Here is a 16,731-nt window from a genome sequence, read left to right as displayed (position 1 = left end):
TAAAGTGATCTCAACACATATTTCATGAAATTATAAACACAATATGACGTGTAGGTATATATAAATGCGTTATTGTGTGTCATCACTATCGACACAATTAATCAAATCCAGACACATAAATTGTCGCGGAAGGGGTGGTCTAGGGTTCGAAACCCCGAAAATTCTTCAAAAGTCGTACATTTATACACGACGTGTTCATTTATTGTAATGGTATAAAATACATTTTTTTCTTTTTAATGAAACGTAATGTAATTTATTTATATAAATTATTGAAAACTGCAACAACTGGTCAGCGACGGTAGTTCAAAAAATAGAGCTTATAAAGTTGATCATTAAGATATTCTACGTCATTATGAAACATTTAAAGCAGAATTCAAAATAATATGAATAGATAAGTGGAAAAATATATCAGAGATAGATACAGTCTGAAATATCCTATGATTATTTTCCAATTATAAATAATACAATATAGACAATATAGTCATACAAATTTTAGCCACATAATCTGTAACAACGGTCAAAGTTGAACGATCGTTCTAAACATTATGAAGCTCAATTTTTTAAGACATATTTATTAAACAATATAAGAAAAATTACACTTATTGGATTGACCATTTGGTTCTACTAATTATACGCTGAAATTATAGTAGTAAAATATCTAAGAGGTTATATTTGACAGATTAATTACTGCAGATATTTAAGTAAATATTTAATCTATAAATATAGATATAATTTAAATTAAAATTAAATTTGGAAATTATATACAATTTAGATTATACAAATATACTACGCAATGTTAAAAGTTAGAGAGCAAGAAGACACCTAAAAAAATATATTTCACAAAACCGTACGTTATATTATATTATGATTTATGAGTAATATCGATTATTGTTAATTTTTAATTTTATTATGTTTTTCATATAAGTTCTTGATCAAACTTGATTGTTTCCACTGTATTCTGTTATGTTAAAATAAATATATGTTATCTAATCATATAATAGGTACAACTTAATTATAATATATAAACCAACTAATGATATAAATATATTGTTATTATAATTTTGATAACAACATAAAAATATAATTAGTATTCTGTTTATAAAGGTGTACAGTAAACGAGTAATAAATAAATTATCTATTATTATACTTTCATTAAAATAGGATTTGTTGTAATGAGTTATCGCCATTTATCCACTTATAATCGTACATACTATAACAACGTTAAGCCGTATATATTATATAGTTCGTTAACATTTTGATACTATTACCAAAAAAAAAAAAAAACGATTTATTTATTCGTGTACTCTATAATTTGTTACGATGATATTGTTTTTTTATTCACCCGGTTAATCGGTTTGAAGATTATGTCGAGTGTCGGAGTGTCACATTATTGCAATTTAATTCATACATATTATATATGTAGTGTGCGTATACGTGTGTGTATCTATACAGAATAAACATAATAAAATAAACCAACAAAATAAAAAATCGTGTAATTCGGGTTTAAATTGTTTTTTTACGCTCATTCAAATGAATAATATTGTAAAAATAAAAACATTCAAAATAATATATATATCACTCGCACGTTTAGCCATGGATAAAAAAATAGAAATAAAGCGTCTCCTCCCCTTTTTTGGGTGATGTATAATGTATATTGTATATATAATATATACAAGTTAGTATAGTTACTATACCTTTTTCGTTATTTAGTTAGATCTACATCATCAATCTGGTACCTAACCTCAGTTACACAAACAAACTATATATTTTATTATCGTTTTGTTCAATTTTCGTAATCCAACTGATACTTAAACGTCTTAAACACATAAAAATTAGTACTAAACCTATCATTCTGTATATTGTATTTATATTTTGTTGTATGACCTATATCTATTAGTATACGTTATAGTGTTAAAATGGGTACCTAAATAGGTAAACATTAATTTGTGCGCAACAAACGTTAAATTTATTATTTAACACGAATTTACAATCGTGTATAACAAATGACTAGTTTTTCATCGGTTTCTAATTAAATATATTATGTAATGTAGGTACGTACCATCAACCATAACACAAGCTAATTATTAAAAAATTATGAATACTCTTCACGCTTGTATTATACATATATTATAGATATACCTACGCCCTAAAATGCATGCTTATATGTGTAAATATGTAGTTACGGTATAAATTATATAGGTAAGCACCACTTAAATTAGTGCGCACGTAATTATCTGCGAAAAAGATCAATTAGAATATTTTATATACTATGATAACAATAATGTTTTTAAGAAAATATAATTTCGGTATCTTCGATACATTAGGTACTATAATGCATTTTATAAACGTAAAAGCACAATAATCGAAAAATAAATAAAAAATAAGATAATATTTCTAAGAGTCCAAGGACTTGAAAATAAGAAACATCTCTCGACGTAGTTGAACCAACTTAAATTTTGGGGAGCCAATCCCTCCACCCACCAACAATCAGTCTACAAAATAATCACAATATATTTAGGTACAAGAGTATGTCAGTAACAACTATAACCAACTTATGAGCGATTAAATTTAATAGTTTTACATTTAATTTTTAAAATAATATTGTCTCTCAAGTAATACCTATTTATATTTGTGACTCACATATTCGATAAAATAATATAATAATCAATACTCTAAAAATAAGTCAAATCAATTTTTATTTTATGGTGAATTAGATATTTTTGAGCTAATGAAAATATAGTTTCAAGAAATTTGTTTGTTGGCTTCTGTATGTATATTAATTGTATACATGCTTTACGCTTTAGTTTTGTCGACTAAGCCTATACTTATATTATTTTATCTTGTATAGATCACTAAATTGTTTTAAAATAATAAAATGTATTGTTATAACCTGTGTTCGTTGCATTAATATTTAGTAGACTTGATTTACCAGGAAATCGTATAAGTATAATCTCAATAACCGAAAGTCAATACAGTTTTGTGAAATAAAAATTACAAAAATAGTGAAATACATTATACATATTATGTAAAAAAGAACTTTCCTATACTTTCCCCGTTATAATGAAAATAATAAGCAAATATATAGATCCCGCATAATTCCAGGAGGTACTGCGTAACTTAACATTTCGTACCTTTTATGTATATGGGTATAATATATATATACTCGTAATATAAGATAATATATATATAATGTGTATTATAATCTCAGACAGTAATATTTTTTCAAAGAACGAATTCACATAGAATTTTTAACGAACGGTACTTTATATGGATAATACCTATATAATTATAATTGGTTTTATGTGAATGCTTCAGTATAACCTACATTGCGATATCGAGAAGATAAAATATTTGTACCGCGAATGATGCCTAGCTGTGATATATAGCTATTATTATTTATATAAATTAATATTTTTAAATTACTAAGCGTTGAATACGATAATATATCGTACTTAATAAGGATTACGTGGTACCAATGTATTATAGCCGTGTATAATGTATACGTAAATTAATTTCAATATAATTAACTATTTAAATTTCATTAAGATCTTCGTATAAGGTGATAAAATGAAACGTTACCTCCGATCAAACATAGGTACAGTTATGCCTATAGTATCTGTGTACATATTCTATTTAAGTTGTATAATAATTTTATGTCTTGTGTGTGTATATGTGTAGCAGTAATTAGTAAACGTGGCAACTTCCTTGTGAAATTCTTATGTAAGTTTTATAGTCTATTTAAATAAACACATCCATTGTATTAATTTAAATGATAAATAAAAGTAAATCAAATATATACGATATACTTCTATAAAATTTAGTCCATCTCGTGAAATGAGTGTATCGTTTACTCGCTTACTCTATTATATAAAAATCAAATGTCGAATTCGCGTATACATGCACGGTACATAATAAGAATTTCAACAATACTCAGTACAATAAAATTATTGTGAGCACAATACTTGAGAGATAACGTTAAATTTTTTGGGACTAGAACAAAATATCACTGAAAATTACTAAATTCACCTCATAAAAGTGATTTTTCATTTAACTATAAATATATTGGTCTTATAGTTTTTTCGATTCAGTTCAATTCCTAGAAAACAAAAAACTAATTCCGGTTCTGGTTCTTAAAAATTAACATTTTTAGCACAGTTATCAAAAACGAAAAATTTCTATTGGTTATACATATATATAAGTACCGACTTTAACCTGTTGTATATTATAATTTATAAGTTAAACATTTATTATGATATTATTATGACAGCATATTATTTGAGAAATTAGGTTAATCATATATTGTCACAAAATTGATTCCTCAATTGTTTTAGAAGTATACTAATTTAGTCCATGTTTAACATTAACTGAGTCCCGTCATACTTTATAAAAAAAAAAAATATCTTCGTATGTTTTAAAAGTGAATATCATATTTTCGTTCCAATTTTTATAGAATTAAGACTGCCAGTAAAAAAAATTTACAAGAATGATTAAAAATGTTTTTTATGTTGATTTTGAAAATTTGAATAATATAGGTATTTGTTATATGTAAAATTCAGTTGCTTAAAATAATAAATAATTATAATCATTAAAATTATAATGTCTCATTTATTTTGTTTTTAGTTATGGTATAATATCTTTCTTTTTTCAAGTACTTCTCGTTTTTACATTGGTATTCAACTTTAATTTTTATCTAAAAAAAAGTCTTACAAATGATAAAATGATATCGCATAAATGCCTTCGCATTATATAGTTGATAAATATATTTTTGTTTTTCAATTGCGGACTCCATTGGCATATTATTTTTCCCGTTCAGGTTTGAGCCTCAATTAGTATATTATTCACCGCTATTAACTTTATCTTATAATTTCATCTTATCATAATTATAACATACCGTACATAGGTATTATTGGTATAGGTATGTTACAAGTATCCTCTGTGTACCCGTGATGCTTTTTTCTCATCGGATATTTTAGTTTTTTGTTTTTTGAAACTATCATTTTACAACCCGAAATACGATGCGTATTATAATAGGCTCACACAGTCACATTTATTTCGTACATTAAAGTATACTGTATACAATACCTATATATTATGGTATCTGATATACATAAATACAACGTAATTAATTATATACTCGTTATTCGTGTTATTCATACATATATATGAAGTAATAATAATACTAGTAATATCCGTGATTATTATATAGTCCGGAATAAAGTTAGTAGCAAATATAATAGACTCGCACTCCATGCTGTCTCAAGATATCTTCACGGCATTGTTTCATTTATATGTATATAGGCATGCCGTAGGTATATACAATTTACATTTATGAATATTGTCTAGTGTATATGCACATAAACCTACATGTTTGAAAACGTTTGTTTAATTGTCCGTTAACTATATACGAGCATATATATATATAGTATACATTTTACATAGTTTTAAGTGTGCATATATATATAATTAAATATGGCTGTTATTCTTTTCGCATTTTGTCTACAAAAAATGTATGGATGAAGGTGTACCTACCTACATATAATATATTATAATAAAATGCTGTTATCTTAGTGTACATGATCTTGTTTTTGACGTGCACACCCATAATTAGTAATTATTATATGATGTAGACATCAGAAGTTGAAATGTAAAAATATATTTATGTATACAATACAAAAACGCACCGCGGATATTTTGCTTAATTAAAATGCACTTAGCTAAGCACAATATAATAATAATATTATGTACATAGCTGGTATAAATATATATTATTTTATAATACGTATCATTGTAAGTAAATTATTGTGAATTTGTTATTTGTCTACAAGATTGACGAAAAGCAACCGCGCATTAGGCACGCATCAAAATTAAAACAAAAATAATTAAACTACAATTAAATCGTACATAGAATAATAATAGCTACTATTATAGTTACCTATATAGTATATATAGCATCCATGTGTTTCCCTAAAACTATACATAATATTGTTAAGTATAAACGCTGATTGCTGTTAAACGTGTTTACATTAAAACGTATTGTTCTACATGCTAATTTATAATTTATTTTTCCTGGTATAAATGAGTAAGTAGGTTTACACTGATTCACTTATCCGACATATCGTTATATGACTATTTAGATACATTATAATAATGACAAATAGATTGCTATATGTGGTATGTTGCATTCGTTACGTCTTGACATGTACCTATATGTATATATTTATATATTTCAGTACAATATTGTTGCATAACACATGCAACGCGCGTATGTCTGTATCATTGTTTCAATAACCTATATGGCTATACCTATACGGTGTATACAGTATACTTATACCCACTCTATAATATATTTAACTAATATTAATCATTAATAATTATGAACATATGATCCGATAGTTTATCAAAACCATTGAATACTTACATACTTACGTATTGTCGCAAGCATCATGTTTAATATGTTTCCACTATAAATGCGTTCATAACTACAAAATATTATATAAAAATATAATTTAAACCTACATCATCGTGTGTTGGAAATGTGCGTGTGATGTACATGACTTCTATACTACAGCCATAATATTTTTTATGATATGAGTACGTTTGTTCGAATTTTTTGTATGGTAGTAGATAAACAAACATATTTACGTACCTACATTGCACATCTCGTGACGGCGCGATGGACTATATATATATTGCGGACTGGTATCAGTAGTATCGAAGTAGATACAAGTATTAATATAAGTAGGTATACGCTTTATTAAATGGCTCCACGAGGAGTTCAAAAATTCTTTTAAACACGCAATTTTTTATGCCATAGCATCGTGCAGGTTTGATGATGTCCAATAAAAGTTGTATTCCATTGTTGTAAAAGAAGACACGCATTTCAGATGCGTTAAAAAAAAAAAAAAAATTAAGTGTAACACAATAAAAGCCTTTTACACAATAGCATGTACGGCGGATTTTCCCTTGTCGATATTAGAGTAAAGTCGGTTTTAATATACGCGTTATGCGTTATATGTTAACGGCGGGAAAAATGCTTACAACCGTATCCTTTTTACTCCAAAAATACCACCACGATAATGATGTTTATGTATTAATATATATTATATACTCATATTGCTTATTAGTATAGATTGTGCACATAAATTATTACGATATACACAATGAGTGTTGTTATATTTATATTATTAACAAATGGATTCCGTTTTAGTGAACTATATTTCTAAATGATTAACACACCTGCAGTGTTTATATGGTCGTTTTAGATAATAATGTTCGATGCGTTCATAATAATATTTGACATACGTAAGAACGAATATGTATATAATAGGCACAAATCCAGGAAACCTAAGTGATTTAGTTATCCTTTCTATAGACAGTTTTACCTATTAATATTGACGAAGTGATTCATAGATTAGTAAGACAAACGCAATAAAGATGCGTGTTGAAGATTGATTAAGAAATAATTCGTCGTTAATAAAAATAAATGAATTTTTTTTCTAAAATTATAATATTGTATTTTTCTGAAAAAATTTAGCCCACTTTTCCCATTTCAGATTTCTAAATTTATGTCCGTATATTATTTTTTTTATTTTTAATCTAGATAATTGTACAATCTGACCGTATTATATAAATATTATATTTATATTTTATAATACAGCTGTATCATTGGTTTGTACTGGTCGATAAATAGACATACAATATAGTTAGTTGATATTAAATACAAAAAATGTAATTATAATAAAGTATATAACTGTTATATAGGTAGCCAATGAAATACTTAACTTGATTCTATTATACCTACTATCTAGATTTTATTATCATAAATTTATTCGTGTATATCATATTCTGCAGTGTTATATTAAGAATGTAACTATGCAATTATGCAAACGAACTTAATCATGTTTCTGATAAAAATTAGCATTATTACAAAAACCATGTTTAAATATGTACATATTTATTATATGAATTTAAATGTCAAAATATATACTAAAATTATAATAGAATATAAATTAGTCACCTCATCGAGTCAAAAACTTTCAACGAATGAATACCTAAATAAACGAGACAAAATAAAGATATTATAAATTATTGTTATTACAAAAAATAATTAAATATCCTTCGATATAATTTTCATTTTAATTTCACGAATAATTATACCAATATTATTTGGATTTAGGTACATATACCACATTATTATGCACTATATTAGTGCGTACTTATAAGTTGTATATTATACAGATACATTATAATATTTAATATATTGTATTAATCTTAGATGTATATTATCTATAGATAATTTCAATAATATCCACTTATAAGTTATAATAGTTATTATAAGTTAAACCTAGGTGCATAATATATTATTTCTATTATAAATATTTTCAGAAATGAATGATAATTATTCCGAGGATGAAGATTTAACCTCCTATTTTAAGTAATTTAATTACTACAAAAATAAATTTAACTTATTATGGATATTATTTTAATATATTATAATACTTGGATAATAAGAATTTTGGTTTTTCACATAAAATTATGAAAAATAGACAGAATTTGATTAAGTTTCTTATTTCATATTTATATCAAAAGGTTATTAGTGTTAGGTATTACTTATTATTATTAAACAAATTATAATATACAATTTACAGGCATATTAATAGTTAATATAATAATAGGTTATTAGTGTTATTACATATTATACACATTATTAACAGCTACACTGAAGTAATATAAATATATTATACTACTATTATAATATTTATAGTTATTTTATGTTTACTTAATATAGGTATTTATAATATTCTGCGAAATCATCATTAAATAACTTAATAGGTTGCTTATAATTATGATGCCTTAATAGTATAGCATACATACTACACATATTTCGTATTTTAAGAGCTGCAGAGGTTTTCTATTGTAGGCACTTAAAAACTCAAAATAATATGTAATATTCTTCTTTACGGCAAAAAATACACATTTAAAATATACTCTGATTAGTATATTCTATATTAATTATTTATAATAATAATAGACAGGTGTGTACAAAATTTTATGAAAGATAATATTTATATGAAATACAAAATAATAAATAAAATGTACCTATAGTGTTTTTAAACATTGGACAAAAAAATATGAAAAAACTATACCTATTATGTACTAATAGTACGGATTATTATACTTGGTTACATATCATACGCGACTACGGGAGTAGCAGTAGTTATATTGTGAATTTCTTTTAATATAATTTAATTATAAACATATTATAAACTATACGATAATAATAAGAGTATTTATTATGGATACAACTCCAATTACAAATTTATAACATTAAATATATACCTGAGGACACTGTAATATATACAATTTATAAATGTGTATAAATTAAATAAAAACACAATATTTATCATTTTTATATATTGCAGTAATTACTACTTAGTTGAGTAAATATATAAATGCGATTCTAAATCTATTTTGTCATTAAAATATTAGAAAAAAAAAGAAGTTTTATATATGAACCTTATTTTGTACGCTTAAATATCATAATGGATAGAATCAGACGTATTAATAGATCTATAAATATTTTCCAGCTATTTATGCAGTTTTAGGTACCTAATATATATTATATATTTATATATACATACAATTAGGTATCTATTTATATTCAGATGATGGTTTTCGATGTGTCTACGTATTTTTCCGGTTAAAAAAAACTAAAATGTTATAATTATACCCACAATAGAAAATAGTGGGTACAGTTATATCTTTCATGGCAGGATTTAAAACTGTTCTCATATATATTATATTTTTAAATATAAAATTAGTTACAAATCAAATATCAATTATATACTATATCATACTGATCGTTATATCTTAGCTATATTAGATAAAAAATATACATATATGTATATGTATAGATAAATATGTATATTTTTGTTATGTATAATAGATATTTTTTTCGTCTTTGGAAAAGTTTAATTTATGCGCATCATTCGAAGAGTCCGGTTCCAATAATTTATAATGTATCAACCATAATATTATATACATACATATATATATATTTATTTATAAATAAATATTACCTAATAGGCAGCAATAACATTATATTATATATATATATGTCTATAATACACGTATACAACTATATACGGGCTATATATAAAGACAACAAGGAGACGTCGGTTGCGATAAATACGCGAGTCTGACAATATAATAATTTCCTCTAAAGTCTTCGTATTCTCCTCCTCACAACCCCTTGCGAACCTTCATCAGTCCACCTTTACCGCCACCACCCACCCACAAGTCTGCAGCAGTCTCTACGGTGTACACCACATATATCCATATTATATATATATATATATATATATATATATATACATACCTGCACACTGATCAAAGGAATTTCCCGACCGTTTGCCGACAGATATATTATGTACCTATATATATTATTAAATAGTAGTCGTCGTGCAGCTCATTGAGTATATATATATATATATATAAACACACAGCGTGCAAGTATAGGAGGTACGCAATAATATAAATTTCCACCGATCGAATAGCTATATATATATATACCTATACTTAAACGTATGTGTATTATGCAGGTAGACTGCCGCGAGTGGGAGAGATTAATATATTGGAAACATTAAACAGATAATAATTTATATATATAGAATACGTTTATAAACACCAAGTCGTTTCTATAAGTAAATGGTTTTATTTATTACGTATATATATATATATAGGAATTAACGCCAATATATTTGTAAAATGTATTAAAAATAATATAACATAAAATATAGCCGTGCGCAGACAAACATTTGAGAAAATTTTCTTCGTCGGTGGCGGTTTTTTTTTTTTTTTTACAATACATGATGTAGGTATACGGGTCTAATGCGTGATGTGTATACCTACCTATATTATACCTATTTAAATTTTATAAGCGTTTGTCAAATTTATTTATTGGCGATGATCGTCGCCGCCGTTCGACTTGGACGGCGCGTGCACTCGACGACGTCCGTCCGTGTTTCAATAAAATAAAATCGGAAAAAAGTATATTATACAGAAAAAAAAAAAACACACACACTCGCACACACACAATAATAAAACTACACCGCAAACATTGTGGCGTTGGTGATCGTGATCGGGGTAGCGTGGGGGTGCGGGCGGTCGCGGCTCAGCCATTGGCCGGCGCGAGCCACGTCCACGCGGGCTCCGGTGGGCGGGTCGCTAGACGGATCGTGGAGTGCGGAGTGGGGATGGCCGAGTGGCGGTCCGTCGTCACCGCCGCCGCAACCGTCGTTCAGTCGCCGTCCAGAGACCGTACCGTGCGTGTCCCATCGAGCGTGCGCCCGCCGCCACACTCACACTCTCTGTCGCGTACACGCACACATACACACATCATCACCATCAGTGTACCATTATAATATTGTCGCGTATACAACCCCGCGCTCACCCTTCGTCCGCGCCGGAGAGGGTAGTTGTCGTCGTCGTCGTGACATTGCTTGATTTCGGAATTTTTTTCCACCCTCTCGCCCACGATGGAGATCAGATAACGAACCGTGTTTAATTTTTCAAATCCGTTTTCGCACGTCGTTTTTTTTTTTTATCTATTTTGATCGATTTCCAAGTACCTACCACTCGGCCCGCCGGTAATAATTTATATTTGCTCCTTACGGACGCCACTCGGTTCAAGTTCGCGTGCGAAAACAGTATAATAAAACATTATACTTCCGAATTGCTTGTAGAAGTACCGTACCTATACGCGTTATTTGCACAAACCGGTACAAATACAACTCAACACAAATGGTTACCATGTCGGCTTATTCTCAGTTCGGTTACGCGTATCCAACCCCCGGACAACAGGTAAGAGACACAAAATATACCTTATATATAATGGTCATAATAAATAATAATAATATTATTATAGTTTTTCAATTTTTATTCTTATAATTATTCTCCATAGTACGCATGATATGTTTTCCCAATAATATGTGCACTTAAATTTATCTCACGTTTTTAAGATCATAATCGTTTCACGTGTCTTTGTGAACAATACAATATAAAATATTTGTGTCTAAACCGTCCCTGCCTTAAATTATTATTATAATTTCTTATACCAGTAGGTAAAACCAAAATATAAATACGTTAATAATTCTATTTATATATTTTTTTATTTAACTAATGTAATATTATTAAATTAATCTTCTATTTTTAATTCAGGCAATTATGATTTACCAAGTAGGTAATAGTTTCTAATATTAGATTCGAACAGCAAAACATTCAAAATATTTATTTTAGTTTGGCATATTATGGTAAAAGTAAAATTGATCTATTTTCATACATTTAATAATTTTTCAATTTAAATTTATAAATATTTTTACGGCAAATTCTGTCGTTTAAATAAGATACATGTAATGTTACTATTCTGATTTTTTTTTTTTTTATGTGATTTTAAATTTAGAGCTTTTAATAAGTTATTTATTGAGTATTGAATTATACTTACTACTCAATACCTACCTACTTATTGTTTGAAGATTAAATAATATTTACATACAATATTTATGATTTTTTAATATTCGATTGTATATACCTTTGGATCTAATGTATTAATTAAATTAGTTTATTTAAAATATTTCTGATCACAGAAGAACATCTTATATAATATACTGCTTCTACATTATTTTATCAAATCTATTAAGAAGCTATAATCACGAATAAAAACAAATAATATCTAGTACGCATAATATTTACAGAATGTCGGAATCTATAAAATAATAAAAAAAAGTCCAAAGGTATTATATATCTCAAATCCTAAATGGATTGATTATTGTAGCCTATAAATTTAACAATATTGTATACAAAGTTTAGTATACATGGGTACAACGTGTAAAGCTTTAAAATATAGAAACATATTATAGGTACTATATTATAATAAGCAATACACCTGTGTATTGAAAATTTTTAATATAAAATTGTCTTTTAATGGACTTAATTATTAAATAAGTTAAGTACCTATAATTATAAATAATAAAAAACAATAAATAATGATAATATTAAAATAGTGTACAGACTAATAAAAATACAAATTTGATCATTAATTTAGTAATGTATAATAATTGGTGTTTAATATCAATGTACTTATTGATTATGAATAATTTGTTATTTCTTATTTGATATCAAAAAAATGTTATCTCACAAGGTTGTCGTAAGGTGACTCGATATTAAAACTTTGTTAATTACATTATAACACATTGCTTAAACAAAAAAAGCTTAATTAGTATTAGGTTTATTGATGGTTATAGTTTGCTTAATTTTTTTTAGATATTTATTTTATGTTCTATTTGTTTGATGTGTTATATACCATAGAAAATTATATTTTATTTTTATTTGATCTACTTATCATAAAAATAAGTTTATATTTTAACTTTTATAAAATCAAAACCGTTATTACTTATTAATTATCAATTAAAACTTAAAACTAAATGAAATATATAGGTACTTTTACGAACTACTTTATAATAATATATAGATTACTGTTTCTTAATTTATATTCGTTAAAAGCCTTTAACTAGTCAATCGTTATCATTGATTTATGTATTGATATAACTAACCTAACCTATACAAGTAATATGTATATTTAATGAAGTTACAAGTATTATGTATAAATAATGTTCAATCCTATAATATGTCGGGGACTGCCAAACTTTTTTTGGCCACGATCTACTAAAAATATACTTCACCTTTTAGGATCGATTTCTAAAAAAAGTTTTATTATTAAGTTACTATATCACTATGATTAATTTTCGTGTGCGTAGCCTAAAAATAAATTCTAACACGATCGAATTTGAAATCGTTTGCGATCGACCGGTCGATTGTGATCGACTGTTTGGCTGCCCCTGCTATATGTAATATAATAAAATGTGTATCTATGAGGACGCACGTGTGTTGTTAAGTTATCAAACTCCATTCATTGTTAGTATGTTATATGCATTACATCGGTTTGTTACGAGGGTGAGTTGAAAAGACTTTTTATATTTTTAATTCGAGGTAGTTTTATCGTATTTATATGAGAGAGAGGGATAGTGCGAGTTGAATAAATGAAGTCCTGAGCTTTAAAAATTATAATGTATTAGCAAGGATAGGTATAGAATATGTTAATTAAATTAAATAATGATAATATCAACAGTGATTAAAATAGGGACGATTAAAATGTTATAGGTACCTATTTTTAATCTATATAACTTGTAACAACAATGTAAAAAATGTTATAAGTGACTTTTAGAGAGTGCGATGTTTTCCTAACGATAGTCGGAGGTTGACAAGCGTTATTATTAATACAAACAGGCAACCCACCCTAATCGATGTATTTATTAACTCGATAAATAAACTACTCGTTATTTATCCACATCAAAGTACCTAGTCGATAATTTATAATAGTGTTTTCGAAAACTCAGCGCTGCGTTTAACATAGTACTTATATAATATTGCATACATTAAAATATATTGTGATTTCATTAATATTTAAGACGTGATAAATAATCAAAAAATTGAATGATTTAACTTGAAATAATATATAATATTTATAGATATAGGTATTAAACTGTAATCATAGTGATTATAATGCACTATTTAGTATTTACAAGTTTCAGACACCCTTTGTTTAAAAAAAAAAAAAAAACAGAACAACTATTATAGCAATAAATATAACTATTGTAGATTTATTAAAAAAGTTTTTATATTTTTCAAAACAAAATATTTAACTCACTTTTTATTTATTTGAAATTAGTTTTCAATTACTGATTTAATATAAATATAGTTTTTAGGTTATTGTAATAAAACCTAATTTTTTTTAAACACTATTGTATATAAGACAGGTGTAGGATATAATAATATATAGTTTTAAAATTGTTTTGAAATATAAATTTGCACTTATTCGAAGTATGTCATTAATATTATAAATATAACCATATAGGTATAAATAGTTCCTATTATAGATATACTTATATATAGTACTCATATATATCATACTCATTTAGTATTTGGAGCTTGCTTACTGAGCAAATGTCAGGCTGGGACACTAAAGAGATTTCAAATTTGTTCTAAATACGGCTATAATGTTCTAACCTAACTTAATCTAACGTCCACCTTTATTGGTCCATCGGCTAACGCACCGACAATTGAAACAATGCACGCGGACACTGGGACAGATTATCGCGCGAAAACCCGCCGGGAGTGTACCTATTCCCTTTATTTGTGCAAGCATATACGTATAATATATAAATATATATATATATATATTTATACCTGTGTGTATGTATTATTATAATCGACGACAACAATGGGCGCAGCAGCAGATGAAATCGGATATTGTGCGCGCGCGGCGCCACGGTCTTCGTCGTCGTGACGCATATATAAGGTAGGTTTATATATATATATATATATATGTATGTATGTATGTATATTTATGTATTATATATATAAATAGGTAGGTAACTCCTCAGCTCCTATACCTCCATCGCTATTACTGTCTTCTTCGTATATATATAATATATATGTATACATAAATGCTCATCGTGTAGTTAGTCTGTTTCGTCAAAATAAGTATTTTTACCGCCGTCGATGCGCATTATAATAATATAACTGCAGTATATATATACTTATGGGTACTGGGCACAACTGTAAGTAGACTGCAGTGGTTGTAGTGACGCGGGTTCCATGTGTGGCGCCAACGGCACAGCCACCGTCGCGATAGACTAACGCAGATAACGACGATTGTTAAAATAAAAAAAACCAACTTATTATACCATTATAATAATATCAGCTACTGCATAAAAATGACCTTATTAATTAAAAAATAAAATAAAATGTTTGTAAGCTCTCCACGGGTGCGCTGCTGCTCGTTTTATTTTTTATTTTTATCAATGTTTTGTAATGCACAAAGGCTGCGCCGTCTCTAATTAAACCACCTATAACACACTATATATATATATATATATATTAGTACTAAGTAGTTAATAATATTTATAAATATATTTATGTATACCAACACGGATAGGAACATTTGTTGTTTACTACAAACGCCGCTATGCCGTGTTAATAAAAAAAACGTCAGCCGTTATCGGTTTGAACTATAGTCTTCTAATTGGAATTCATGTTCCCAATTTATTTATATTATTTATATGTGTGTGTGTGCATACAGAGTGTACCTATATAATACTAAAGTGAAATGCATTACATGCAGGCCTAAAAGTTGTATTTACGAATCTAAATTAAATGTTTTACACCATCATTTAAATCAGATGTAATACTCGTATGTTATGACAAACATAATTAAAATATGATCTATACAAGATTTGTGATAATCGACGTTTTATATGTGTACCTATATGAAATATGTATCTCTTGAGAAAAACTAAATTACCCGCTTACATATAATATATGCTATACTATAAACATGTAGATATACAGTGTATAGTATAAACCTACACTATAATGCATGCAGGTCGTATTGATAAAACTCATGTTTTAACAAATTACCAATAACGTGAATAATTTTAAATCAATTACCTAATACAGTGTAAATTAATGAATAATGATTATATATTTATCTATGATTATTTGAATGTTACTGAGAAACCGTTTCTACTTAATTAAAAATAGTGATATTTATAAAAGTAATTAATTAACATACCTATTTCTCGCCTATTTGTTTTATTATTAACTTCTTAACTT

The 16,731-nt window shown here is 26.8% G+C and overlaps 1 protein-coding gene across 2 annotated transcripts in view; it reads left to right on the top strand.

The window, feature by feature from the left end:
* LOC112591088 (homeobox protein caupolican-like) overlaps positions 1 to 16,731 on the top strand; it is a 65,160-nt gene that overhangs the window by 21,727 nt on the left and 26,702 nt on the right. The window contains exon 1 of one of the 2 annotated variants that reach the window (XM_025334745.1): positions 11,315 to 11,862. The exons of the other annotated variant lie outside the window; for it this stretch is intronic. Within the exon in view, the coding sequence (XP_025190530.1) occupies positions 11,803 to 11,862 (60 nt within the window). The 5' untranslated portion in view covers positions 11,315 to 11,802. Of the gene's footprint in view, positions 1 to 11,314; positions 11,863 to 16,731 lie in introns of those variants that run through there. 2 annotated transcript variants of the gene reach the window in all.

This window comes from Melanaphis sacchari, unplaced genomic scaffold, assembly GCF_002803265.2.
Source record: "Melanaphis sacchari strain LSU unplaced genomic scaffold, SCAv2.0 Contig129_pilon_pilon, whole genome shotgun sequence".
In the NCBI taxonomy this organism is placed as follows: domain Eukaryota; kingdom Metazoa; phylum Arthropoda; class Insecta; order Hemiptera; family Aphididae; genus Melanaphis; species Melanaphis sacchari.
The sequence above is the reverse complement of the archived record's forward strand: the minus strand, read 5'-3'. Positions and strand labels throughout refer to the sequence as shown.